The sequence below is a fragment of the Pipistrellus kuhlii genome, unplaced genomic scaffold (genome assembly GCF_014108245.1).
Source record: "Pipistrellus kuhlii isolate mPipKuh1 unplaced genomic scaffold, mPipKuh1.p scaffold_m20_p_3, whole genome shotgun sequence".
Lineage (NCBI taxonomy): Eukaryota > Metazoa > Chordata > Mammalia > Chiroptera > Vespertilionidae > Pipistrellus > Pipistrellus kuhlii.
The window spans coordinates 9,514,966-9,542,651 of record NW_023425529.1 but is presented as its reverse complement, the minus strand read 5'-3'; the positions used below and the strand labels follow the sequence as shown (position 1 = coordinate 9,542,651).

Below are 27,686 nucleotides of genomic sequence, written 5' to 3'. Positions count from 1 at the left end.
ACACAGCATGGAAAGTTCATTTGGAGACAGCTTTCCATAATTAAGGCAGACATAACACTCAACGGCCTCTTTGAGGGAGACAAATCCCCCAGCTGTCAGACCACATAGCATATATGCATGTTGACTTGATTTCTCTTTAAAAGCAAAGTAGCCAGCCTGGGTCTTGGCATCTCAAGGGTAGCAGAAGCAGGTGCCCGGACAAGGATGGATCCTTAACTCCTAAGCCACTTACTCAGAAAAATCCCAGCAGTGGAGTATTTGAAAGCAGCAAATGAATGTTGTACTCAGGGGCAGGGACATTTTATGAATTGAGACCTCAGGCAATTTCATCGGGGAACCAGTGACAGCAGCTTAAAAGTGCTTGCAAATTGGAAAAACACAAGTCTTGAAGGATATCATTTTGCTGAGAAGGGAAATTTGAACTGGGGCCAGTGATTGGAAACGAGAAGTCGCTGCTCGGACGGTGGCAGCCAAATTGACCTAAAGAGACTTTGTAGCATTGAGTGTAAGATCAGAGTTTTACAGCACACACCCCCACAAGCCCAAACTTCACCCAAGAAAGTCCTCTTTAAACTAGAAAACTTTGACCAACAGTTACTAGAAAGTTTTTGCTTCCCATATACAGTATGCATTTGTTTAAATTATGCGAGTACACAAGGTCAGCAAGAGTTGTCAAGTTCTTTTTCAAGAGCAAATGAAACTCCTCTCTAATTTGGACCTTCTGGGCAGAAGTGCAGAGAGTTCCGGGACCTTAGCTCCAAAGATCATATTTAAAAGCTTTAATATCATCTAAAATATAATCCTCTGTATGTGGTATGCCATGTAATAAAAATCCTGACAGGTTACACACACACACACACACACACACACACAGGATAACAATTTTTTTAAATTAAACATCTGCACCTGCAAAAAAAAATTTTTAAAAATCCCAAGTTCATATCCCCTCTCTATAGCCCTTAACCATAGACAGGATTTAAAGGAATCTTCTCTAAAGACACCACGGACCCCCTGCAAAGTGAAGGATTTAGTATAAACACCTGGCAATAATTTCTACTCATACATATCTCTGTGTAAAGACATCTATCTCCCGGAGCTATCTTTTCAAATTCCACAGAATTGCACATTCAGCAATTTATAAATAACTCCCAGTTCCGAAACAATGAAAATTCTAAAGTGAATAACATTTCTAGGCAGAAGCAAAACAGCACACACATGAAAGCAAATCCCCCCAATGGCTTCAAAGAGTAAGAAATATTTACCTTCAAGGAATCACAAAAGCAGCACTTAAATAATTTGGTTGGAAGACTGCTGACTTTTCCCATTGCTTGTGAAGTGCAAAGTCTGGAAATGAATTGGTTAGCAGGAATAATGAGGCAAGAAGAAATCCAGAGAGATGGGAGATGTTGAGAGCAATGTCACATTTCAATTTTGAGGACTTTATTCCATTGCGCAGGCTCTATCTGCTCTGAATTTAGCAGTGACAGTGAGATTTAGCAAACAGAAGAGGGATTTAGAGAAAATCCTCACATTTATCTACAAAACACAGACACTGTAGACAGGAAACAGCTGGGGGAACATTTGCCTTCTCTCTCTCTCCCTCTTCTGGCAAAGTTATCGAGTAAGGACTTTTTTGGGCAGGGTGACAAATAACATCATACCTTTGCATTTTAAAACTAGAGCACGGAAGCATTTTTTTTTCTTCTCTTAAAAGAAGGTGTGTTGGTGACAGGGTGAGCAGATATTAAAAATATTGATGCTACTATAGGAGATGAGAATCTGTCCTCTGATTAACTTTCTCTTGGGCATGAAGACACACATCTGTTCATACACCTTATCAGTAAAGGAGGGTATGTGGGCAAGCAATTTTACATTCTAGAGCAAACGCAAAATAAAAAAGCAAAGCCAAGATACCCCAAGCAATCCTACAATTTTAACCCTGAAATGACTAAGGTGGACTCAGTTGGAAGACGGCACTGGGGTGACCCCTTGTCCTACTTGCCAAGCCAGAGAAATGATCTCATTTCCCAGAACCTAGAAAAGGGGCAGGCAGCAGTGCAATTGGCTCCCTTTAGACGACACACTGGTTCATGCTTTTTGCCCGCGACAGGGCAAAGACTTTGCTGAGCTGTAAAGCCAATTGAAAAAATAAAATCTTTTTTTCTTCCTTCTTCTACTAGGCTACCTATCATTCCCCCTCTCCCCCCCGCCCACCCCCAAGGGGAAAGGGCAAGCTATTTTCCCATTGTTCATATTTATCTGCATAACTCTAAACTCTCTCTCTCTCTCTCTCTCTCTCTCTCTCTCTCTCTCTCTCTCTCTCTCTCTCTCTGTGTGTGTGTTTGTGCGCGTGCGTTTTCTTTCTCCAGTGTTTGTGTGTTCTAAATAACACCAGCTGGCTAGCAATGCCCTCTCAAAGGTTTTGATGTCATTCAAATCTCTCCACTGGATGGCTGGCAATATGGCCTAAGCCAGCTGTTTTGCTATTTATAATGAACGATTGCCTTTGCCATTAAGAATAAAGTTCTGATCGCTTGTCAATAGGGTCTGTACCAATTTCTTTCTGGTTTTGTGTGGTTGTAGATAAGAAAGTGGATTATGAAATAGAGTTGTGAAAGTCCAGATAAGATATACCAGTTTCCCTACATGGCCAGCCAGGCATGGCTTCCTGGGATGGTGGGCATAACCTGGACCCTGCGTTTCCCTCTTGTGATTGTCCGCTGACAGCAAAGGTCTGCTGGAAACCGTGGTCTGGAACGTCATGCTGCCCTGTGGACAGAAAGTTGTTTGCAGGTGTCAGTGCAAACCTGGCTGGTTTCAGAAGAGGGTTCAGTTTGATCCTTCTTCTGTGTAGTTAAAAATTTGCGGCGAGGTCCACCTTCCAGGAAGAAAAGTTAGAAATTATTTGAATTGAATGCCGTTTTAATGGTGCACAAAGCCAGCCTCATATAGTGAGTGCCTACTATGTGCCCAACTACATGCACCATGGTCGAGGCACCACAGGGCTCTCGGCTGAGTGGCACAGACAAAGAGGAAATTTGATCATCACAGTCATGTGGTGGGTATCCTCTCTTTTAAAAATATGAACAGTGCACACTGTGGGGGATGTGAATATTCTCTAGAAAGACGGGGAACTGAAACCTGGTTGAAAGTTCAGAATGGAGAGAAGGATGGATCCTGGGAGGCTTTGGGTTAAGGTTGGGAAGTTTTAGTGGATATGATTTGACCTGAAGAGAATACAACTATGCATCATCAAGAGATGGCCAGGTAGGCATCTGCAGATGTGCGGGCAATTCCTGTACCTTAAGGAAAAGGCAATACTTCCTTTAATGATATCCTCTTCATGCATTTATGACTCAATGTACCCAAAGTCTCTCTTTCTCTGCAGCTTTTGCAGATCACCCCCTTTGGGGAAAACAAAGTCTGTTCTCCTCTCAGACTTTGAGGATGAGTTCATATAACCAAAGAGTGGTATCTCTCTTCCAGGAGGAAAAAATTGCCGTCAGGTACTGGCTGGAGTCTTGTCTCTGAGCTCCTTGCTCCATCACCAGGCACCTTTTCAGATGAAGGCCAGGGCTTTCATATTTTATTGCAGCTTTAGCATATTTTATTTATTTTTAAAAAATATATTTTATTGATTTTTTTTTTTTTTTTACAGAGAAAAAGGGAGAGTTAGAGAGATAGAGAGTTAGAAACATTGATCAGCTGCCTCCTGCACACACCCCACCGGGGATGTGCCCGCAACTAAGGTACATGCCCTTGACTGGAATCGAACCTGGGACCTTTCAGTCCGCAGGCCGATGCTCTATCCACTGAGCCAAACCAGTTTTGGCTAGCATATTTGAATTGTCCCAGGATGTCCTAGGGCAGTGGTCGGCAAACTCATTGTTCAACAAAGCCAAATATCAACAAGTACAATGACAGATTTCTCTTGAGAGCCAAATTTTTTAAAAGTTAAACTTCTAATGCCACTTCTTCAAAATAGACTCACCCAGGCCATGGTATTTTGTGGAAGAGCCACACTCAAGGAGCCAAAGAGCCACATGTGGCTCGCGAGTCGCCATTTTCCAACCACTGTCCTACGGGCTCACTGCATCTCTCCAAGGCTGGAACCTGGACTGACATACCCTGGTGTTCCCTGGGCAACCATGGCCTGTGAAAGGCTGCTTCGGGAGAGCGGACACATACTACTCCACCAGACTGCGCTCCTGTGATATCCACCTACCGACTCCCAGTCTCTTGGTTTTGTAACCCCAATTATCCTTAAAGGATAATTGAGTTTTAATTTATGTCCCAGTTTTTATGTCACAAATAAAACTGAAATTTTAATCAGTCGTAATTATCATCAGCTGTGCTGTGGAAACACTCCACTATGAGCTCCCAGTTTCCAACAGGGAAAGCAATTTCCCAAAGTGTTTGTTGTATATTTCAGTGTGGGGAATGGTCTACATGTCTGGGTAGGATGAGCCAACCAAAGAACTGGGCAGCGATTTCCAAGAGAAATGGCCATATTCTCTGCTAATTCCAGAGCCAACATGAAAGGGAAAGGGTAATAAATACGCCACATGACTACTTTTTAATGGCTGAGCAATTGAAGGCACCTCTTACTAGAGAGTCTGAGGTGAGAGTAAATCTAATCTCTAGGATGAGTTCAGGTCCTGGAGCTTCACTGGAGAGAACATATGGGCTCACTCTACAATGACTGAAGGGCTGTGTAGTCTCCTGCCTGGGACAAGCTGGCAGCTATGGGAATTGTATGCCAACAAAATAGCTAAGGGCACAAATGTGCTCATCATGAGAACTCACACTCCCAGAAATTCAGATTCAAGTTTCACCTTTTAGGTGTATAATGCTTAGGGGGTATACACACTCTACCCTAAAGCCTACCTCTTGAGTAGCGTATTTGCAGTAAGCTGCTGCCTCAGAAGATTCCTGATGCCTCCCTTTAAAAACACAAAGCTGTTCATCTTCTTAAAGCACAGGCTGAGAGTGGGAGTCACAGAAAAGGGATCAGCATGGCCCAGTCCCCACTCCATTCGAACCATCTTGCCAGCCTTCTCCATGCCAACTGCAGAGGAGCTGATCCCAAAAGGTAATTTCATATCCATGTGCAATAGGGCATATTTCCAAGTTATTTTATTAATGTTTTTGCTGACTCCAAAGAAAAGCTCAGAAGGGATATTTGGAGGCAGGAGGACTTTGGAAGCAAATAAAGGGTGAGGTCTAAGGTTCTAGGGCCACCCACCAGGCAAAGAACTTGGGGAAACTATTGGATGTGTGTCCTGGATCATGGTTTGTGGGGAGGGTTGGTCTGGAAGAATATTCTCCAAAGTTTAGGATCATGAGCTTGTCAATTCAGAATGTAAAACTCAGAGGAAAAGGCTGGACCTCAGAAAACACACCGTGCTGACAAACAAAGGGACTAATGTCAGCTCCAAAGACTTGCTCAGAAGGGGCTCTGTTATTCCTCAGAAAGATCATATGTAGCTCAAAGAAGTTGCTTTAAATCCTTACAGGAGCATTTCCCCACAACTAGGGAAAATCCTCTCACTAAGGAAATCAATGTGTCCTTTTCAACATCAAACGTGGATCTTATTTCTTCTAAAATGTCAAAAGGGCAGATGCTGAAAGCAGGCAGAAGCAGAACTGCTGTGGATTGGGAGCAGCAAAAGAATTTGTCGAAAAGGCAGATGAGGAATCACTGCATGGGGCGAGGATGGCTTGGTGGAGTGAGAGGATCCGAGGATTCACCATAATTGTCCCAAGTTGAGTAGAAAAATGGGGAAAGGAGACACAACCTTTGAACTTTACAGGCTGTTACCCACGAAGTGATTTCTTTTGGAATAAAAAAAATGTGCGCGCCCTCTAGTGGGCTGAGGGGAAACTGCTACTGTAATCTTAACCATTGATGTGGCCTTTCTAGGAGAGTGGGCTTTTTGAAAAGCTCTGGATTAAAATATATTTTAAATTTCACTGATCTTTAGTTTTATGAATCATTTTAAAATAAATAAGCTGTGTTTTAAAGAGAGGGAAAGTGCTAAGGGGAGAAAGACAGATCATCAACTTCGCGAGGACACAGATGTATTCTTCACAGCAGGATTCCCCCCATTTAACTCCTGGTATGGGCTCAAAGCACAGTGTTGATCGAATCAGAGTCTGGAAAATTGATGATGATGATAAAAGTAAAATATTTAACATAAAAAAAATAAACTCTCTGAGAGTGAAATGACCAATTCCTAAAAAGGAAAAATAAGAAAAGTGAGGGAGTGGCCAGCAAGGGTAGACAGAAAAGGGACTTATTTAAAATGAAACAAATGTAGGTGCCCAGGGATGGATCCTAAACCCTTGTCTGTTCAACATGTTCCACCACATCAGTATTTATGTGTGCTAAAACTCAAGTAGTCAAAGACACGCCATCTAGCCATCTAAGAACCACATACGTGAGGAAGTGGTTCCATTTTTAATGAACTTTCTGTTCTGAATTTACCAAGAAGATATTCTCAGGTACTAGCCTAGGTTCCATGCCTAACACTTGCTAATCTTCCTTGTTAGACAACAGCAAACCAATTACCAACCAACCAAACAAAGACACCTTAAGCCCAAAGGCTTAACAGGCAATATTTTATGCAGAACTCAACAGTACTGTTTTTTGTTTTTAAGAATACATTCTACTTAGGGCATGTAATGCTGTTTTGAAATAGAAACTTTAAAGTTTTGAAAATATATGTATCCAAGTCTTAAAAATGTAAGAAAAATAGTTTAAAGTAAATAAGTACTATTACAAGTGGCTGACAGTTATGATGAAATGTGTACGATTGGCGTTTGAATGTCAGGTGTTTGTGATTACTGCAGCATAATATGTCATACATAAAGGGGGAAATACCACAATGAAAAAGCAGGGAACAAAGATCCAAGCCACAAAAAATGCCACCACATAAACAAATTAATTATATTTCTTGATAATTCAGAGATCCTGTAGGCTCACATTTTTCACACCAGCCTTTCAGAGTTGGGAGATGTTGAAAAAAGCTTGGTAAAGTGAATAACATTTGAGTTAAGTATAGAGGCATGAGTTTACTTCCAAGATGGACAGGAATAGTAAAGGCTATTCCAGGCAGAGGTAACAGCATGGACAAAGTTACTTAGGGATGAGGTTTCCAGTGTTTGGTAATCTATTATAGGAGCTGACGCTGTAGCCACGCTCTCAGACCCCTGCACTGTTGAAGCCCTGTATTCTCCTCTTCCCATCAGTAGAGTTTACATAGCTACAAGGCTGGAAGCCAGTCTTAACTCCCTAATGATTCCCCTGTGTACAAAGCTTCGTATGTAACTGAATCTGTGATTAACTCTGGGAATGGCCTAGAGCCTTGTGGTAAATACGCAACAAGAGACTCTGGTCATCTTACAGTCCTGGGTAAGAAGAACTGCAGTGTAGATTGATCACCCAATTCTCATGCCAGAGGTTCCATTTTGAAAGATTTAATTATAGACTTTATGCCTTGGTAAGTAGGTTTTAATGGGGGAATAAAGGTAACTCTTGATAAGGATTTTTCTGATGTAAGGGTTCAGGCAAAAAGGTCTTGTTTCTGGTGGACTCTGAACTTCCTAGAAAACCTGGTTCATTAGACACTTTACTCTTCATGTGGGTCACTTAAGGAGCTTTCCCTGTGCTTTCTGAAAGCAGGGCACAGAAACTCTGGCTTCAATTCTTTTTTTTTTTAATGGGTAACCAGTAGGTACTGGATTTATTCACTGTCAGCTTCAATCAAGCTAAACATCTGGATGATGCTTTTATTTTTATTGATTTCAGAGAGAAAGGGAGAGAGAGAACGTGAGATAGAAACTTCAATGATGAAAGAGAATCATTGATCAGCTGCTTCCTGCATGTCCCATTCTGGAGATTCAGCCTACCCGGGCATATCCCTGACCGGGAATTAAACTGTGACTTAGCCATGCTGACCAGGCAGCTTTGATTCTTAAGAGTAGCTGCTGGGAACATTTCATACTTCTTGGTAGTGTTTCCTGCACAAACAGAAGTTTGAGTGATCAATTGAAGAGAAGATACAGAATCTAGGGGTGCCCTTGTTAATGATCCATCTGGTAAGCATACACCCATAGAGACTGTACCTCATCCTCCACCCAGCATAGACCCTTGAGCATGGACTAAAGGTGTGCCATGCATACTTTGCAGGCATTCAGGTGAACCTAAAACACACTTTTCTCCTTTTCACACCTTGGTGGAGGCCTCAACTTCTTTCAAGGCTCAAAACAAGTATTTAAACCCATCAGGGTTATCCAGAGAAACAGAACCAACTGGGTCAATTATCTATCTATCTATCTATCTATCTATCTATCTATCTATCATCTATCTGATCTATCATTTATCTATTTATTTTAAGAAACTGACTTATGTTATTAAGGAGACTTGGCAAGTTCAAAATCTGAAGGGCAGGCTGAAGTCTCAGGAAAAAGTTACAACTTGAGTCCAAAATCAACTGCTGACAAAACTTCCTTTTCTTCTGGGGAGGCCAGTCTTTTTCTATTAAAGCCTTCAACTGATTGGATGAAGTCAATCCACTTTATGGAGAAAGTAATCTGCTTCACTCAAGGTCTACTGATTTGAATGTTAATGTTTTTCTAAAAAATACTCTCACAGAAACATCTAGAATGTTTTATCAAATATCTGGATAGTATGGCCTAACCAGGTTGACACAATTAATTAACTAACACACCAGTGGCTCTCATAAAGGACACTCACTAAAACTGAACAATAATAATAGTTTTTACCCAGTTGCAGAAAAGTCAAGTTAATAGGTTATATTTCCAATGTTTTCCTTCCATACATTTTTCTTAAACTTTTGGCTCTTCTACTTACTGTTCTCTGATCTTTCCCCCCCCCCCCCCAAAAAAAAAAAAAGTCACAGGACACTTGCCTTAATTATACCATTAATAGTTTACAAGATGCTGCTCACTGATGACAAGAAAATCAAGTGTTTTATATTTTCCTACCACCAATAAGTGTGCATCACACACAAACACACACACACACACACACACACACACACTCTCTCTCTCACATTCATAATTCATATGACTCAAACACATGCACACAATCATACACATAAACATCTGTGCTTAGTTTCTCTTGCCATTCAAAACATTCCCTTCCTCAGCGGCCTCCTCTCTTTCTGATGGTCATCCTGGTTTCTTGTTATTGTTATTGTTCAGTATATCCTTAGTCCCAGCATAGTGCTACATTTCTAATATGTTTTCAATTAATATTTGCTAATTAATAATGACATAACCAATAGCATTCTTGAGTATCAATTATATTTAATCTTTTATTTCATTTTATGATCATTATCCTGCTTAATTCTCACCTGCCTCAATGAAATATTCTTCTTCCACTTTCATTTCAAAATGCTCCATTCAGTTCATAGAATATAACAGATTCTCAAAAATATTTTCAAAATGAACAAAGAGAAAATTGAGCTAAAAAGTTAAGTGGTTTGCCTAATGTCCCACAGGTAGTAAATGACAGCGCCAGGTTTCAAATTCAGGTTAATCTTGATACAACACTCTAAGGTTTACAAATTCTTATTAGATGGATGCTCTCTTAAATTATTTTGTGGTATAAGTGCCCCCTCCATGCTGCACAATATGATGCTATACTTTCATTCGTGCTCAATCAAGAAGTAATTAATTCTAAATATGAGTTTAAAATAATTGTAATAGTCATTTCCAAAATAGGCAGTCTGAAAAGTTTAGAGATAAACTCTTAGCATATAGTCTGGTTATAGCCCTGTTGGAGCATCTTAGGGAAAACTAGCAATGAAAGATTATGCTTACTGGTCTTCATCCTTACCACTTCCAGCCTGAGCTACTCTCAGAATACATAGAGAAGAAAACAAGTGCCTACAGATTTTTCACTGTACTAGATTGCCTCTAATAAGACAAAACAAACCACCAAAGCTGTAGCAATAGACAATTACTCTCCAGAAGTTGGAGTCCCAACCAGAAGCTCAGGCAAAGCCTGCCTCAAACAGGAAGCTACTTGGACTCATCTAGTTATAGTACAATCAGAGGTTAGGTTACTTGGGGTGTAGTCTTTCTGGAGCTTTAGATATGGGTCTCTGAAGTAGAGCAAGTTACACTGCCAAACATCAATCTACTGAATCCCACTCTGATTTGAACAAATTTTGTTCTGATGAGACAAGGGCCTAAACACATGTCCCACTTAATGACAATTTATGCTCTACTTCTTGGAGTCCTAGAGGCTGGGGCAAACTCAATCTCTGGCATTTATACTTTCGAAGGTTAGGGAAGCATCTATAGGTTGTTGTGAGATGTATAACTTAGGAAATCCCTGTCAACAGGACACTTGTGGCTTCTCAAAAAGCTATTGCTTTTCTTATCTGGCCATTTCCAAATGGCTCATGATGTATTAGAGACAGTTCCTAAAAGCTTGCTGAACTTTTTGCAATTTAAGGTAGGATGGTTTGCCCAGGTTATGGGCTCAGTGGCTAGAATTCTGGCTTTTGTTCCCAGTTAGCCTTTATGTTCTTTTTTACCCCCCTTTCTTTCCCCTCTTTCTCTGGCTAATGAATACTAACTGAACTCATTCCCTTTAATCAACTGCTCTCTGGCTTTACATCCCTGATTCTTCCCAAGGAAAATGGTGACTTAAGATTTGGATCCTGCTGGGGCTAGAGCACTGCCAATCCAACTGGCAGGCTCCTTCCCAGTTGGGTTCCCATCAAGGTAGCAATCCCACATCCTGGACTGGCTAGCGGCTCTGCCAGGTGCCAAGGTTGTTAAACTGACTCCATTGCTTTGGAAAGCAAGAGACTTCCAGAGGCAATTGTAGCATTTGCAAAATTTGGAGAGAGGCTGGGGCTTCTGAGTGAGGGCATCTGTTTTTCCCAGGAGGCTATCTAGGTCATGCCTTCCAACATCTGGACTTTCTCAACCCACTCATTTTTGTGGCTTTTGCAGATAAAGCAAGTGTCATCAAACCACAGACAATTTGCTATGTGTTGCCTCTGTGGACAGTCTCAGTGGGGCAAAGGACTCTTGCGATCCAAACCCAACCAACTCTTGAGACCCAAACATAAAACAGACAAAACATAAAACCCAAAACTCCTGGGGAATAATACATTTTCAGTGGGAGAGAGGAACCAAGAACAGATGCTACGTGTAGTCAGGAATAACCAGGCAGTAGCAATTGTTAGCATTTAGCACTGGTGGGGATAAATTTGCATTTCTGCAGTTTACAAATAACAGTTCCACAGGATTTTCATTGAGTCCTTTGAAAAATTCCATTGGCAACCATGTCCCAAGTACACCAAACTCAGGGCTGTCTGATTCTACACAAGAGGGATATCCTTTGTAAACAGAAAGCCACTTCTGAGACACATGACTGGAAGGTGCATCTCATCCACTGGGGCAGTGCAACCACACACAATGAAGCTGGGGTCATCCCAAACTAGAGGAAACATTCTTCTCTTGGGAGGACTGAACTATGCTGCCTGGAAAATACGTTTACACAGCTCAGTGACTAGCAATTAGGTTAAGTCCAGAAAATGGCAAGAAGTGCCAGGGCTGAACTGACGTGAGTGCCCTGAGGTACAGCATCACTTTGAATGGGACTGCTATTTACTTTCTTAAATAAATATCATGTGGCAAAAATCATGCCTTATGCAAACCAGATAAAATGTGTGATGTAACCGTGTTAACAAGTTTTTATAGTCTTGGAAGAATGCAATGGGATTAAGTCTATCAGTCACAATGTGAAGAAGCCGAGTATACATTCCAGATGTTCATTATGTCCCAATCGCACACTGAAAGCAGAAGGGAGGCTTTCTCCTTGCCCAGGAAGTCTGATTTTAGTCCTTGAAGGCAGACACACTGGGAATCCAATATATTTGGAATTATAATGCTAAATCCCATATTTCCAATGAAGTAAGTGTATGTGTGCAAAACAAAACAAATGTGTAAAAAAAACAAAAACAAACAAACAAACAAAAAAAAAAAACACGGGGAAGAAAGAAAGAGCAAGCAAAGGCAATCCTTTAGGACCTTGAACTGAGGTCTCTCCCAGTTCAACTTCATTTCTACTGTCAAACTGAGCCTTCACTGAGCCTAAATGCAAATATAGATCAGATCAACTGTATCCCTGAGTAACTGACCTTTGGAAACTCAGATGGTTCAATGTCCTCCATAATCAGAAAAAATGCTTTTACTTGTATGTTGCTTACATTTTAAAATATCCTCCAAAAGGACTTAGTTCAAAGCAATTTCTAGAGTCTTCTCATTGGAATGTATTAGACTTTTTAAAAAGTACTTAGACATTTAGACTGTAGATAACTGCTTCACAATGTTCTTTATCCTGGAGTGTACTGTATTGAATCACACCAACATTGCGTTGATGTTATTATGGAATCAATCAAACCCAAGCCCCTTACAATTCAGCCTGAACTGATCTTTGCAAACAAATGTACCTCATCTTACATAAATTCATCTGCCCCTCTGGTCAAAGTGGACTACCAAGTGTACTCTAGACATGCTTTCCCCTGTTTGTACCTTTAGCTTCTGCTAATGTAGCTTCACCTCCACCTCAACCCCAGCCCTTTCGGCTGAAGATTTCAGCACATTTTCCAGTTCCTCAAACCTCCTGCCATCTCTTCTGAGCCCCTCTCCATGCACCAGCTAGAAGAGATGACTTTTCCTTGTGATCTCTCCTATTGCTTTGTTTGTGCCTTCTTCCCTTGTGTGCCTGCACTTATGTGCATATGTAGACATGTATTCATATATTTATTGATTCCTTCATCCATAAAATAGTCATTGAAGTCATTGAACATAATATACAACATGCTAAGAACTGGAAATACAATCTGTCTTTTTCTACATGTATCCTTATACCCAGCATCGGGATGACTTGATTGTGGCACTGACCCACTTTGAAAAGAGGCCTAGAAACACAAAGAGAAAATGTGCTGTGGACACTCACTATGGACTAAACAACATGGATGCAAAGTAAAAAAAAATGTTTAATGTAGGAAGAGAATAGGCTAGACTTGAAGGATGATAGATACTTTAAAGTTGAAATAAGATTAGACATATAAAAATCTAGAAGTAGTTCTTAAAAATTGAACTTGTAAAAATGACCTGTTATAGTCATCATGGTCTAAAGAAGCAATAATAAAACACTAAAATCTCAAGTTGCCTCCAACCTCTTAGCTGGCAAAAAAGAAGAAGAAAATCTTAGTACTAAAAGCTGAATCAAATGTTCTCATTTGAAATTGAAGTTCCTATAAATTGAAAACATAGAGGTAGGAAACAAATACCCAAATGTTCTTGAAAAATGAGCAAGCAAATGGATTAAGAATAAATCTCAGTTGACTCATCTAAATGCTTCAGATAAAAATTTTACTCTACTTGCCATGGACCAGATAAGGTTTCATCACACCTGCCTGGAAACGTTATTATGAGCATAATGAAGTCTTCTAACGTGACCTCGATAGTGTAAAGTCTGCACAGAACAGACAACTCTCCAGTGTAGATATTTGTATCTCCATTGGTGCCCTTCTAACCACAACTTCCAAGCCAAAATCTCCAAGCTAAAAAGTCCAAGGAGCTCTAAGTCAACCACCCTGACCCACATCCTCTTTGTGTGTCAAGCTTGTGAGCTCTGCCATACATACCAGGTCAGTTTCTGATTCTGGATAGGTAGCATCATGGTTCTAATTGAATGTAGTGAGTATTCATAAAACTCTGCTGTCTTCCCAGTTTCTTTGGTAGGAACCGTAGTGACACAAAGAAATACAAGACATGATCTGCTACCTTAAGGTGCTTGCTATCTTGTTTAAGAGACAGTAAACCCACAAAAATAGAGAGAAGCTATAACTATCAAGTAAAAAATTGAACACATGATCAATTTTTAAATTGTTTGATTATTATTATGTGTTCATTGCTATGTGGGCAGAGAGGGAAGAATGGGTCCTTGACCTTGCCTGACAATCATACTTCATTTCCCTTGTCTATTCATTCACCTTTTCTTATAGATGGCTGCTTCAGATTTTCTCTTCTCTGTTGTCAAGTTCTCTGCCACCTATACCACCATCTCCATCCTTAGTTGAAGACCTTACTTCCTATGTCATCAAAGATTAGCTAGTAAGAGACTCTGCAAGCTCCTCCTACCATGTTTTTTATCACCACATATACGTTTTTCTTTATTATTAGCAGACATAAAGGTCTGTGCTAATAGTTGAGACCAATCTAGTTAGGCCAATTGTACCCTCCCTTGCCTTTTCAAGGATCTCACTCCAGAAATTCTTTCATTTTTCCTGTGTTCTCAGTTAGGTCTTTCTCCTGCATCAGTCTTATTAGCGCATAAGTAAGCTGGCCCTCCTTTCATCTTCATTCTATTTCACTATGGAGCTGCTATCTCACTTTTTCCTTTTGTTATAAGCATTGTTTTGTTTTAATTTAAAAATATTAAATTAAATGGGGAGCAGGGGAAATCACTGCTAAATATTTCTAAATGTCTGATTCCAACAGGGGGGAAAAGGGCCTCTTAAAAAATTTGTAAAAAAAAAAAAAAAAAAAAGGGTGTGTGTGTGTGTAAAAGTAAAGGACTGGTGTACTGTAGTGTGACTTCCTAGCCAACAGTCTAGCAAGTGTGTTAATATCCCAAGGCCTCAATTTCTTTGTGCAACTCTGATTTCTTGAAGTAGATTCTTTGTGACACAAATCATTGGCAAATAAGATACTGCTACTTACATAGTTGAATTATAACTATAATAATTTTGGTCTATTGGCAAGGAATAATTTAATCTATCTCATAGAACCATACCAAAATTATGTTAGATGTAGGTAGATACTGATTTGAGAAAAATCATGGTAAATCAGCAAGTGAAGTAGACAAAGCTCAACTGATAAATTGCAAAGATAGTTTCTAAAACAGTCAATCTGTAGACATCTAGATGAAGAACATGAACAATTGATAAATATATACCTATCTTCAGAAGCCAATCAGTGTCATCTATTCACCTTACCACTGAGTACTTGGAATCTGGGATGGCAAATACAGAAAACCATTACTATCTTCTCTCCTCATGATCAAACTTTATTACTTGATATCATAGAAGAAACTACAGAAATGCAAATCCAACGTTTAAAAGAGTTACTATTGTATATTTTTACTGAGGGTAAGCATGGAGGGGCAACAAAAACATATAACTGCTACCAGTACTTGATATACCATGTTTCAAGACAACAGCATTGGTAGAAGCATGGGATATTCAGATCAAAAGGGACCTTAGAAGCCATCCCATTTGATACCTCATTGAAATGGAGAAAGGAAGAACTGATGTTGGATGAGGTACAATGATCCCAACTGGGCAAGAGACAAGAAGGAAGAAATGCATTTTTTTTTTTGTTACATATGTTCACAAATGTGATGTTTTGTGTAAGAAAAAAATGATAAATAGCGTGGCTTCTTAAACACACTGGCTTCTTGAACACACTGTGTGTGAAAAAGATTTCTGCTAGATTTGTGTACCTCTGAAAAGAGAGACAACACTTTAAAAAAAGAAAGTTTAGAAACAGATTTTGGGGTGGGTGGGCTAAGCTTAAAAATGGTCCAAGTAGGGGAATAGAAGCATCACGAGGGAAAGAATAAATAACTGTCTTCCAAAATGAGTTACAGAAGTTGAGGCAAGACCTGGGTTTAAATCCCAGAAGTATCTCTGAATACTTTTATGGTCTTAAGCAAGTTATTCATTCTCTCTGAACTTTCCTAGCTACAACCCCAAATTGAGACAGACTAAAATTTTAATCCCAACTATATCACTGACTGCTTTAACAACCTTGGACAAGTTATTCATTCTCTGAGAAACTACTTATAAAATTGGAATTTCAATACCTACGTCAGAAATTGAGCAAACAAAATGTGCTAATAGAGCAGATGTTATTAGTATAAAGATGTTTGTATATATTTAGCATAAATCAGTAACCTATAAAGTTCTTCAATTTGAAAGCTACTTTGTGTTATCAACATACAGCATTTTCTGATGGCCTCTCTTTGATTGGAAAACTGAACCAAGGTCAAGGTGACCTGTTTCAAACTGACCTGGGTATTCCCAAATTTATCTAAGCCTTAAGAAATAAGCCAGCTAACATGAATGACTGCAGAGCCTAGAAAGTATCACTTACAGTAAAATTTACCATCCCTGTTATTAATCTACCGTGGGCACCAAATCTAAAAAAAGTAACTACCCCCCCCCCAAATTTCAGATTCTGAAATTTTATTTAAATCATAAATAATCACATTGATCTTCCTGTCATACTTACTAGCTGTAATTTAAAAAGACCTCAAATATTAGTATTTATCTGATTTTTATGATTTGATGAGGAAAAGTTGCAACTGCAGTCTTTGTTCCTCCACATTAACTCTCTAGAGACAATTAGTTGAGGTGAAGTGAGAAACAGGCATTTTGAAAATATTTTGCTAATTTAGGGACCACCTCTGAGAATAACTGCTATAGAGATTTTGAATAAGGAGAGATTTAATTTTTTTAAAAAAAATAGGTGAGATTTAATTTTTTTTTTTTTTTTTAGTTTGAAAATGTGGGAAAGAAAACCAGTATTTGTGTTGTGGTGAGTAGAAAATGCAGGGAAGTATGAATGATTGGGAGAACAAGTGGAGGCAGTGCAAATAGATGCTTCTATCAAGGAGCTAAATTATCAAAAGAAATGAATGAGGGAGCCAGTTAGAAAGATTGATGGAGAAAGCTTTTTTATTTAAAGATAGGAGAGATTTGGGCATATTTAAAGAGTTTAATATGAGAACAAGACATTTAAAGAGAAAGAAGAAAGTTTGAAAAAGTTGCTGAGAAGAATGGGAGACAATCACAAGTTTTATACAAAACATCAAGAGCCCTGCAGTGGTTGGAGTTCGTGATTATAGAATGGAGGGACTTCTTCCCAGCAAAGCTTGGCAGTCCTGGTTGAGGAGCAGAGAAAGCAGACTGTGGAATTTATCCAGGATAGGAGTGAATTTCCTTCTTGTTCTTTTAAAAACAATAATACCTCCATTAATTAGTGCTCCGGGAATAAAGGTCTTTACTATGAAAACAGGCAGCCTGAAAAACAAAAAACATGTCCATAAATCATGAAAGTAGACCATTTGTAGTCTTATGAAAATATTTCTGAGTACAGTTTCTTTTTGTCCTGAACTAGACCTTAGTCTAGATCAACATGTCAAATCTCTGAAGAATATCTCCTGTCCTGGGTCCCCCTGACCTTCTTCAAAGGTCTGACATCTCTGATCTCTTCAACCCCATCCCTTAGCAAACCTGGGAGGGGTTTGATAACCAGTGTAGTTGCTGCCGATTAGATTATTGTAATCTCCCACTCATGTATTGCTATAGTCAAAGGTGTGCATTTTCATTGCTTTGGTCCAACTGTGGAATAATATTGGATTTAGATTTTTTAGAAGTGTAGGTATCAACTTGAAGGAGGAGGATTACAGGTAATGGAGCTAGTTTGTTTGATCTCCTGTGTTCAGTATTGAATCCAGGGGCCAGCAAGTAGTCTGACACAGAGAAAATTCTCAACAAGTATCTAGTGAATGAATGAACAAATGAATAAATGAATAAATAGACCATAAAATTGACCATGAGTTTGGGATGGGAACAGACATTGCTGATGGAAGAGCAAAAAATTACAGCTGTGATGGAGGGTACCTTTTAATTGATCTTCCTCATAAGTCAACCCTGAGACAAAGATTTGAGGGCAACTAGTTCATTTTGGAGATAATCCCTGGGGTATTGGTAAGGGATGTGGAAGTGAGGGAAGGAAGGGGAGGAAGACAATAAAAGGGTACATTAATGAGATGGTTACATTGGGGACAGCTCAGGCTCAATTCTATTGATGTGGAATTCCACTGTTGATGGTCAGAGTTGTCACCTGCTGAAAGATGAAGAAAGTGGGCCATTTTTAAATCAACTCTTATTTATTATTGACTGAGTACTGTACTCGGATGTGTTCACTTCCCACCATGTTCCGCCTACCCTTGAGTGAACAAAACATGCTCTTAGAGCCAGAGGAATCCCTCAGGTGAAAAGGGCCAGGTGCTTGCTCTAGGAAGCCATGAATGACTGAGGAAGGGATATGGTGGAGTGTCAAGAGCAAAGCTCCAGGGCCTATTTGTTAGTATCTTTCAAAAAGTCTAATGTATATATCTTCTGTGCAGAAATTATCCTTGTACAAATTTTCACACTTGATAAATGCACATATTTGTACAAACACTCATATACACACAAGGATATTTATGCAGAATTATTTATAGTAGCATAATTTTGAACACAATCTCAAAATCTATCAGGATGCTTGTTAAGTAAATTATGGCACAATCATATATCAAAATCTTATGTGGCTGCTAAATAAGTAAGATTCTATTTGTACTGTTACAGAAAGATGTCTAACATATGTTATTGTTTAAAAAAGAAAGACACATAAAGCTCCGAGTAGTTTGCTACTATATATATATATATATATATATATATATATATATATATATATATATAAAGAAAATTGGGAATGAGAAAAAAAGGCAGACAAGGTGAGAGGAAACATATTTTTGTTGCTGTAATCAGTTGACCTGCCTAATTTTAAAATATGTTTATGTAAATCCTATTTTTAATTAGTAATTGCGTGTGTGTGTGTGTGTGTGTGTGTGTGTGTGTTTGTGTGTGTGTAAATTGTATTTAATAAAACAAAATAGAAATTTCTTCCCCTACCTCCTTTCCCACCTTCTAATCCCAAGGGAATTTAATCGCTAATGATTCCAGCCAACCTCTGGAGCTCTTAGATGTACTAATTTGAGATTATTCTATTCCAAACCAATCAGGAAAATCACCTCCTCCAGGCTTCATTCCCTGTTGCATTTTTTATAGGTCCCTGCTTTCCTGGTACCAGAGAAATGGTAGCTGATGAATAATTTTAAGACAAACACAAGCAACAAGTTCTGGCAGCAGTTGGCCTAAATGCTCTTGATACATCACCAACAGAAATGTTCTCTTCCTTGAGGAAAGTTTCTCAAGTAGTCAAGACACTCTTGAGCAGGTGTCAGAATGTCTCAACACTTGGCTGGGCAGTGGCATGTCACAGAAGGGTCTAATTAATATAGATCTTCATTTTGAGGAACTGGTGCTTTTTCTATAGTGCTGGGGGAGAGAGGAACTCATTTGTCCTTATGAAACTGGTAAACTACTGCTGTTCCTTCTGCTTTCTCAGCCTCCCCATGGAGAGGATTAATCAGCTAATTGCTCAATTTTATCAACACAGGCAGCCACATTTAGCATAGAATGCCCAGACTAAATGGTTCAGTCTTTGCCAGGGAGTTGGAGAGAAGGGGAAGGTACAGAATTCCCATTTCTCTTAATTGGCACCATTGAATAATAATAATAATAATAATAATAATAATAATAGATCATAAATTATAATTGAGATCATTGCAACAATGAACCTTAAAGGGTCTCCCTCTCTCCAGTCTTGTCACTTTTAAAATCATTTTCCAAAGTGTGGCCATAGTGATCTTTCCAAAATGTGGGTATAACTCTGATAGTCTGAACTCCTTCAATGGAACCATATTTTCCTATAAAGTAAAATACAATCACTAATCAGAGTACTCAGAGCCTTTCATGGTCCAGCCCATGCCATCTTTTCTAGCTACATCACTTACCATTTCTCATTCTTTGTATTTTTGAGTCGTGCCTGTGAATCCCCAAATGCTGCTCATGTTCTCCAATATTTCCAAGCTCAGGGATACCTTTTCTGACTCTGTGGGTTCTCATGGCCCTTTTAGAATCCCTCTCTATTGTAGTACTTATTACATTGTATTGAAATTCATGTTTCCTTACCTATGTCCTTTATTAGATGGTAAACTTTCTTAGGTAAAGACAGTCTCTTATCTTTATAACCCATGCAGTAAGCATTCAATAGAAGTTGTTTATATAGATCAACTTCCCTCTATCCTATTCCCACCAAGTGCCTCTGCTTGCATGCCTCTGGCTTACCACCTGTGTAGTCATCTCATTTTAACTTAAGTTGGATTATTATAGGTTGGGTTCCCCCCAACAAATTATTCTGAAATGGAGATGCCCATGTAGAAGGCTTTGGGGATAGTCTCTCAGGATCAGCACCCATGGAGGAAGTGAAAGAATGGATTGGGGAAAAAGAGAAGTTAATATAGTAGCAACAAGGCCTTAGCTGACCCCATAAGCCTTCTGAAGCTAGGATAGCCCTTCAGAATTGGCCCCAGTTGGGGTAAGAAGGCTGAGCTTTTATATCCTTGCATCAACCAGATATTGGATGCAGGTTGCCCTGAAGGGAGTCATGACCTTGGGCAAAGTGGTTCTTTTCAGCCACAGGCAATTGCTTTAGAGGCCTGAGAGCTTAGAGCTGTTGGTGGGCAATATTTTTAGCATTTGAATGAGTATGCCTTCTAGACCCTAAGGGGAAAATCTGGGCAGTGCAGTGTTCCATAGCAACTCCATATATAGCCCCTGGAGATTGAAAGCTTGTGTTCAAATGTGAGCATCACATTTGCTAAGTGTTCCAGTAATATGACAATACACCCCCAAACTTAAAAAAAACCAATCATCTATATATATCTATCTATATCTATCTATATATATCTATATATATATCTATATCTATCTATCTATCTATCTATCTATCTATATCTATATATATCTATATATATCTATCTATATATATCTATATCTTTATCTATATCTATATATATCTATAGCTATCTATAGCTATCTATCTATCTATCTATCTATCTAAGCCTAAGAAACTGGCCAACCAACCAGTACCTATGACACACACTGGCCATCAGGGGACAGACCCTCAATGCAGGAGTTGCTGAGCTGTGGTCACTTGGCAGCGGCAGTTCTCAGGTGATGCACCCAGAACCAGAGGAAGCACAGTTTTAGGGTGCATCACCCGAGAAACACCTTTCACAATCTGGGACTTCTCAGGAGATGTCAGAGTTGGTTTCCACGTGATCTCCACAGGCCAGGCTGAGGGACCCCACCATTGCACAAATCCATGCACCAGGTCTCAGTTTATTTATAACACAAATCTGCAATTTGGGTAAGATTCAGCAGGGAAAGCTCATATTTGCTCTACCTAGGGTAACCTGTAGCAGCTAATTTGAGGTTAGAAGATCCACTTCTAAGAGGACCCATATACATGGCTGGCAATTTCCACATGGACCTTTCCACACAGAAGTTTGGGTTCCTCCAGCACGCTGGCTTGATTCTAAGGATGAGCATCCCTAAATAACTAAGCAGAAGCTGTATTACCATTTCTGACCCAGCTTCAGTGGATAAGAGCCTTTCTCAAAGTGCAGTCTGCATGCCACCTGACTCAGACCCACTGCACCAAACATCTACACCACATGTGTCAAACACAAGGCCTGCGGGCCAAATCCGTCCCGCCAGGCCTTGCAATGTGGCCCGCACCGCGCTGTCATCACTGCACTCCGCTGCGTTTCCATCACAATGACAGTTTATGACTGTTCAGTAAACCATTCGGCCCGCGATTTAGGCTGGATTTTAGATTTTGGCCCCTTCTCTGATTGAGTTCGACACCCCTACTCTAAATCTACACATCAGCTTTCAGGAAATAATGGGATGGAAAGCTTTCCAGGGAGTGAGAATTCAACCAGCCAGATCTAATGTGGGCAATACTCTAGGACAACGACCTGTTTTCCTTACAAAATCAATGCAAGGGTTTAGATGAGGAGACACTTAAAGGAAAGACAATAATATCCTGTGATATCAATAAAATTCCATTGGATTTTATAGAAAAACATCTTCAAGTATTTCATGCTACAACATGGATGAAAAGGAAGCCTGTGTGGGAGAAGAGATGCTACATGAATTAAGGCAACACACAAAAACAAGAACTGTAGGATCCCACATATACAGCTAGAGTAGTCAAATCCACAGAGACAGTAAGTAGAATGGTGGTTGTCTGGGGTTGGGAGGAGGGGAAGGAAGGGTTATTATTTAATGAGGACAGAATTTCCACTTGGGAAGATGAAAAAAGGACTAGAGACCAATGATGATGATGGTCACACAACGATGTGAAAGTAATTAATGCCACTAAACTGCACACTTAGAAAAGGTTAAGATAGTAGATTTTCTGTTATTTTTATTTTATACAATAAAAAGAGGTCCCCAGGTGCTAGATATACATGTTGGAGCATGAATAATATGATGACCAGGTTTGCTAGAAAATGACCAAGTAAAACTAAACCAAACCCCAGGAGGATAGAAAGGAAACAGGGCTTGGAAAATGCATATAATTGTTGAAGTTGAATGATAGGCTATGGGGGTTTATTATACTGTTCCTTCACTTCAGGGTACATTGAATACTTGATAATATTAAGTTGAATACATCTATCATTTTTGATATGTAGAATTTCATTTTTTGAGATGCTCTGAGCATTTATACTCTTTTTTAAAGGACTCGATTTAAAAAGAAAGACATCCCAGCAGCCCTCTGGTATTTTGAGCTGTCAGGGTATGAAACTGAGCATGAAACAGGCCTCACATTTAGGAGGAGGTCATGAAGGTTGCTTTACATCGAGCAGAGTTCCTCATTAGTTATATACCATCCTCCTGCTGGAAGAATAAATAAAATTGTATCTATCAGTGTTCCTCACTGCTGCCTCCAGCTTAGAACCATTGGGGAGCTTTCAAAGACATGAATGCTCAGCCCCTTCCCCAAACCAATTGAGCCTGAATATGAAGGTGGGCCCCAGAGAGCAATGCTTTTATAAAGCTCCCTGAGTGATTCTAATACACAGTCAAGGTTAAGAACCACTGGTCTGTAAGCCACCCAGTACCTAGCTGGTGCTCACAAAATATGGATTGAAAATGAATCTGGAACTAGTTGCCTAGTATGTTGGGTTTCAATCATTTGATAAAGCCTTTTATGGGAAATAATTTATATGCTATCTTTTCTCCCTCCCACTCAGGAGATGCAACTTTCAAAGGCTATAAATTTTATTCTTGAGCCTGTGCTAGAGTGGGCACAGTTATGCCCAAGAGAATATTATGGTGGCTTTTAGCAAGAGCCTGGAAAGATAAGAACAGTTTCAAAATGTGTTGGGGGCATGACAAAAACCCCATTGTAACACAGCACTCATTGGAATAACATTAAAGAAAAGTGGATTATGCCTGTTTATCAAAGGGAAAATGAAAGCCCCTTGGACAAGATTCTTATTTTGAAGTTGAAGCTTTCAATCAAATTGACAATATAAGATATGGTTCTTCTATGAACAAGAAATAATAAGCAGCCAATTGCAATTTCCGTATGTGGCTGTTGGTATTTAACTGTTTCACTCTGATATGTTGAGACTTGCATAGCAATTCAAGAAAGAAATGGGATCCTTATTCTGAATTAGTTAACTGTGGAGGGTAAACAACTACACATATTTTTCTTCCCTTACCCCTGTCCCCTGGAATTTGGAGAGAATATTCACCAGGCAGTCACTTCAAACAGACTGACAAAAACAAATGCTCTAAGCTTTCATTGCAGGTAACTCTTCTATGGAGAAATAGAATACACAATCCTAAGCTTTAAGTGGAGGGGGTGGGAGTGCCCATTTTTTTTTCTTTTTTCTTTTTTATTTTGAGAGTAAGGTCAACATTTATTCTTCCCCCCTTTATTGATTAAGGTATTACAAATGTGTCATTATCACCCTATTCCCCTGACTCATACCCTCACCCTCTGGTGTCTGTATCCACTGGTTAAGCTTATATGCATGCATACAAGTCCTTTGGTTGATCTCTCCCCCTTAGCCCTGTCCTCCCTTGCCTTCCATCTGAGGTTTGAGCATCTGACTGATACTTCTGTCTCTATTTTTGTTCATTGGTATATGTTGTTCATTATAATCCACAAATGAGTGAGAGCATGTGATATTTATCTTTCTCTGACTGACTTATTTCACTTAGCAAAATGTTCTCCAGCTCCATACATGCTGTTGAAAATGGTAGGAGTTCCTTCCTTTTTACAGCAGCACACTATTCCAAAGTTTTTTAATCCACTCATCTGCTGAGAGTGCCCATCTTTTTCTTTTTTGAAAGCCAAGCAGAGTAAGTGGCAGAGATGAGCAGGGCTGCCATAAAAATGGCAAATAAAATGCAAGGTGCCCAGTTCAGTTTGAATTTCAGGTAAATATGGACAAATATTGCTTAGAATAGACTTATACTAAAAATATTCTGTTTTTGTTTGAAATGCAAATGAAACTGGGCATCCCAGTATGATGGTGAACTATGGCCATAGAGGCAAATTGCCTCAAGGTGGAGGTGATGAACATCTAAAGAGAAAGAGTGCTTGTTTAAAACACAATTCAATCATATTTTACACCTTATCTGGAAGGAGTGTCCTGAATCACAGAGTCTAAAGGGTGGATTACAGGTTCGTGGCATGTAAAAATAATGAAGCAGCTTGATTTATTTTTGTTTTAATTCAGCTGGTCAAGACTTCCTGAGGAAGCAGGGCACCTCTCAAAGTCACTGTCAAGTCACCACAAGTCACCAATGTCATGGAATCCTCCAGGTGTGGGCTTGGAGCTCTTGCCCCATGGACCTGAGCTTCAGCCGCATATCTTTCTCAGACTTGAACAGCATTGATTGGGCCTTACAGGGGTCCACTTTCTACTGCCCAATTTCCATTTGATTTTCAAAGGAGTACATGTTTGTTACTCACTAATACTTAGGCCAAAGCTATTGAGAAATGCAAGGGAGAGGAGAGTGAGCCTGGGTTAGAGGCTGGGAAATCTGTGCCCCTTTCCGACAGAGCAAGCATTCAGAAGAGAATGCATAGGAAAGCCCTGTTTGAAGGGTTATTTCATAGAGCCTTTCTGTGAGAGCAGCTTTTCAACTTCAACTTCAACTTCAACAACAATAACAACAACACAAGCAGACAGTAGTGAAAGTAGAACAAAGGGTGGAACCCCAAGCTCACACTTGGGACTGCTGCCACTTGTCACTTTGGGATCTCCAGGTGAGCACAGACCCTTGGGAATATCTTTCCATCCCAGTGACCTCAGGTGTTAGTTTAACTGTCCTGCTAGGGCTCACCCTGACATTTCAGCAACTAGGCAGAGTCTGCAGACTTAGGGTGACAACTCAGATGTGAGGGAGAGCAGCCCAACAGGGCTGCGGAAGACTGTTTAGGAAACTTCTGCTTTTTAGGATTTTTAAAATTTTTTTTTCCTTTCATCACGAGATGCTGGTGACTGAGCTTTCATCCTCTTATCCCGTGATCCTGATGGTCATTGTGCTCAGATGACTTCACTGTGCTGATCTTGGCAGAGGGTAGTTTCTGCCTCCCCCCCCCCCCCCCCACCTGTGGGCATGGGGCAAGAGGAGGCAGACAAGACAGGGAAAAGGCAAAGGATGGTGTGTGTCTAGAGTGCTGTTCTGAAATGGGTAGGAAATTATTATTTAAAAGGAAGAATTGCTTTATTGCATATGTCTGCAAATGTCTGCAGAAAAACCTTCCAGAAACTTTCAGCAGCTTTTACCCTGGCAGAGAGCTGCAGAAAGAGACAGGCAGGCAAAGGAGACTTCTGTTTTTATTTGGTACTCTCCACACTGTTTGGTTAGATTTTCTTGTGTATCTCTTATTTTTAATGGAAAGTTTTAGAAAAGACCAATTTAATGAAAACAAACGAACTCATGGGGACTTCATCTGCCGTTTTCTATGATCCAGAAAAAAGGGCTTCGTCTACCAGCTGTGTGGACTTGGCAAATTAGTTAACCTTTCTGTGGCCTGTTACCTCATCTGGAAAATAGGGTTAATAACAGTGCCAGCATCTAGGAGTGGCTGTGAAGATTCAATGAGAGGAATGTCAAGTGCTAAGAGTTGGTTGTCACAAGCACTCAGTCATCCTAGCTATTGCTGACATCATTCAAATGCTGCCTTAAGACAAAACCTAGCAATTTAGACTAGTTTGTCCTAAAGATGGTGCTTAATGGTCATGGCACGTTACTATAGCGGCTGGGGCTGTGATGGGTGATGATGATGGTGGTGGTGGTGGGTAGATGGTTCTGAAAGGCCAGCATGTCAAGAGCAGGGAAAGGAGCAGCTGTTCAGGACTGAAGCAATAAAGACAAACAGAAGGCCAGGTTGATGGGGTCACAAATGCATCTGTCATCATCTTAGTAAGATAAATTGTCTGCCATTTGTCATGTTCTGAATATATCTGAGGTATATCTAAGAGGAACAGAAAATGTGGAGTGGCCCACAAATTATTCTTTAATTTGGTGAAAATGTAGTCTTCCTTCCCTCCTCTTAGAGTAAAGTATGAGTTATCCAAGTAGAAATGTCAAGTGAGCAGAAAGAGCTACACGTAGGATGTTCAAAGGAGATAGTAATTGGTCCTGTGGGTAGTAATAATCAAAGTGCTCACTGTGAGGGATGGACACTGACACAGGATAGAAACCCACAGGTCTTGGGAGGAGCAGAGGAGTAGGAAGGACTCAGGGGGAGGGGTGTGTTCTTTAAACCATGGCGGGGGAGGTGGGCCATGCTGAGAGGGAGGGCTTGCTCAGCAGTGTCATATGCTATTGAGAGGAGACAGAAGGTGAGGACCAGTATGGTGTACTTTGGATTTAATTTGAACTTTTCCATGGATACTGTAGAGCAGGAGGATCCATGTTTACAATGAGGATGGGAAAGAGTTTCTATAGTCAAATATAATTGGGAAATGCTGTGTTAATGGTTAGCCGTTATCTCCACCAACAGGCTTTTCAGAGTCTTTAGTACACGAGCATTCATTGTGAGTGTCCGAGAAGGGGGATCAAGTAAAGAGCATTTCCCATTGGCCCACACAACTCTTTATGTGCATAACATCTCATGAAACCTATGTTTCATAGCACATGTTCTGAGCAGGATCATTGCTTTCATTGTATGGTAGAAGAACCTAAGACCCAACGATTAGAAGGGACTTGGGGAGAATAACTTGGTTGGGTTAATAGGCATGGAGGGAACCTGTGTAGGAAGCACGGGGGCTTCTCAAGGCCACCACTGCTGTGAGCACTGGCCTCAGTCATGCTAGGGCAATCTGGTTCTACTTGGAAATATGAAAACAGATGGAGAGACAGCCAATAACCCTTTGTATGTGGCATGAAAGAATGCAAGGCAGGACATAAATCTACTGGCTCTTAGTTCAGCTTGGCTGGAGTTAAGGACAAAAGAAGCTGTGTGTCCTTGCAAGTTACTTAACTTCTGGGTGTCTTAGTTATTTTATCTGTATACAGGGGTAATCATGACATATCTATTCAAAGGAATTTTTGTGATGATTAAATAAAGTAATATTTACAGACAGCTTAGAATAATGCCTGACCTCAGTAAGTGAACAGTTTGTGTTACAGCTATTATTGGGAGAAGAGTAGGAACTATGTTCTATCCCATAAACAGGGCAGCAGAAAAAACTACTCTGGCAAAGGAAAGAAAACAGACGTGTCAGGAGAGGTAAAGAAGAATAATATATGTCTTTAGAAATCTACGAGAAACTCTGTGTCTTTACAATAAAACCCTCTGTTAGCTTATGATAGCTCAGTAACCTGCAAAGAGATATGATGAGTACAATG

At 39.9% G+C, this 27,686-nt stretch overlaps 1 protein-coding gene across 9 annotated transcripts in view; it reads right to left on the bottom strand.

Annotated features, from left to right (window-relative positions):
- The window catches only part of IGF1 (insulin like growth factor 1), a 101,802-nt gene that overhangs the window by 69,687 nt on the left and 4,429 nt on the right, over nt 1–27,686 (bottom strand). The window contains exon 2 of one of the 9 annotated variants that reach the window (XM_045587587.1): nt 22,633–22,703. The exons of 1 other annotated variant lie outside the window; for it this stretch is intronic. Coding sequence is in view for 4 of the 8 variants with exons in the window: in XM_036456473.2 (XP_036312366.1) it covers nt 1,263–1,325 (63 nt within the window). In the remaining 4 variants the exon portion in view is untranslated. Of the gene's footprint in view, nt 1–232; nt 353–1,262; nt 1,606–15,016; nt 15,146–22,632; nt 22,704–27,686 lie in introns of those variants that run through there. 7 more of the 9 variants (XM_045587588.1, XM_045587586.1, XM_036456473.2 and 4 more) reach the window with 7 other exon arrangements.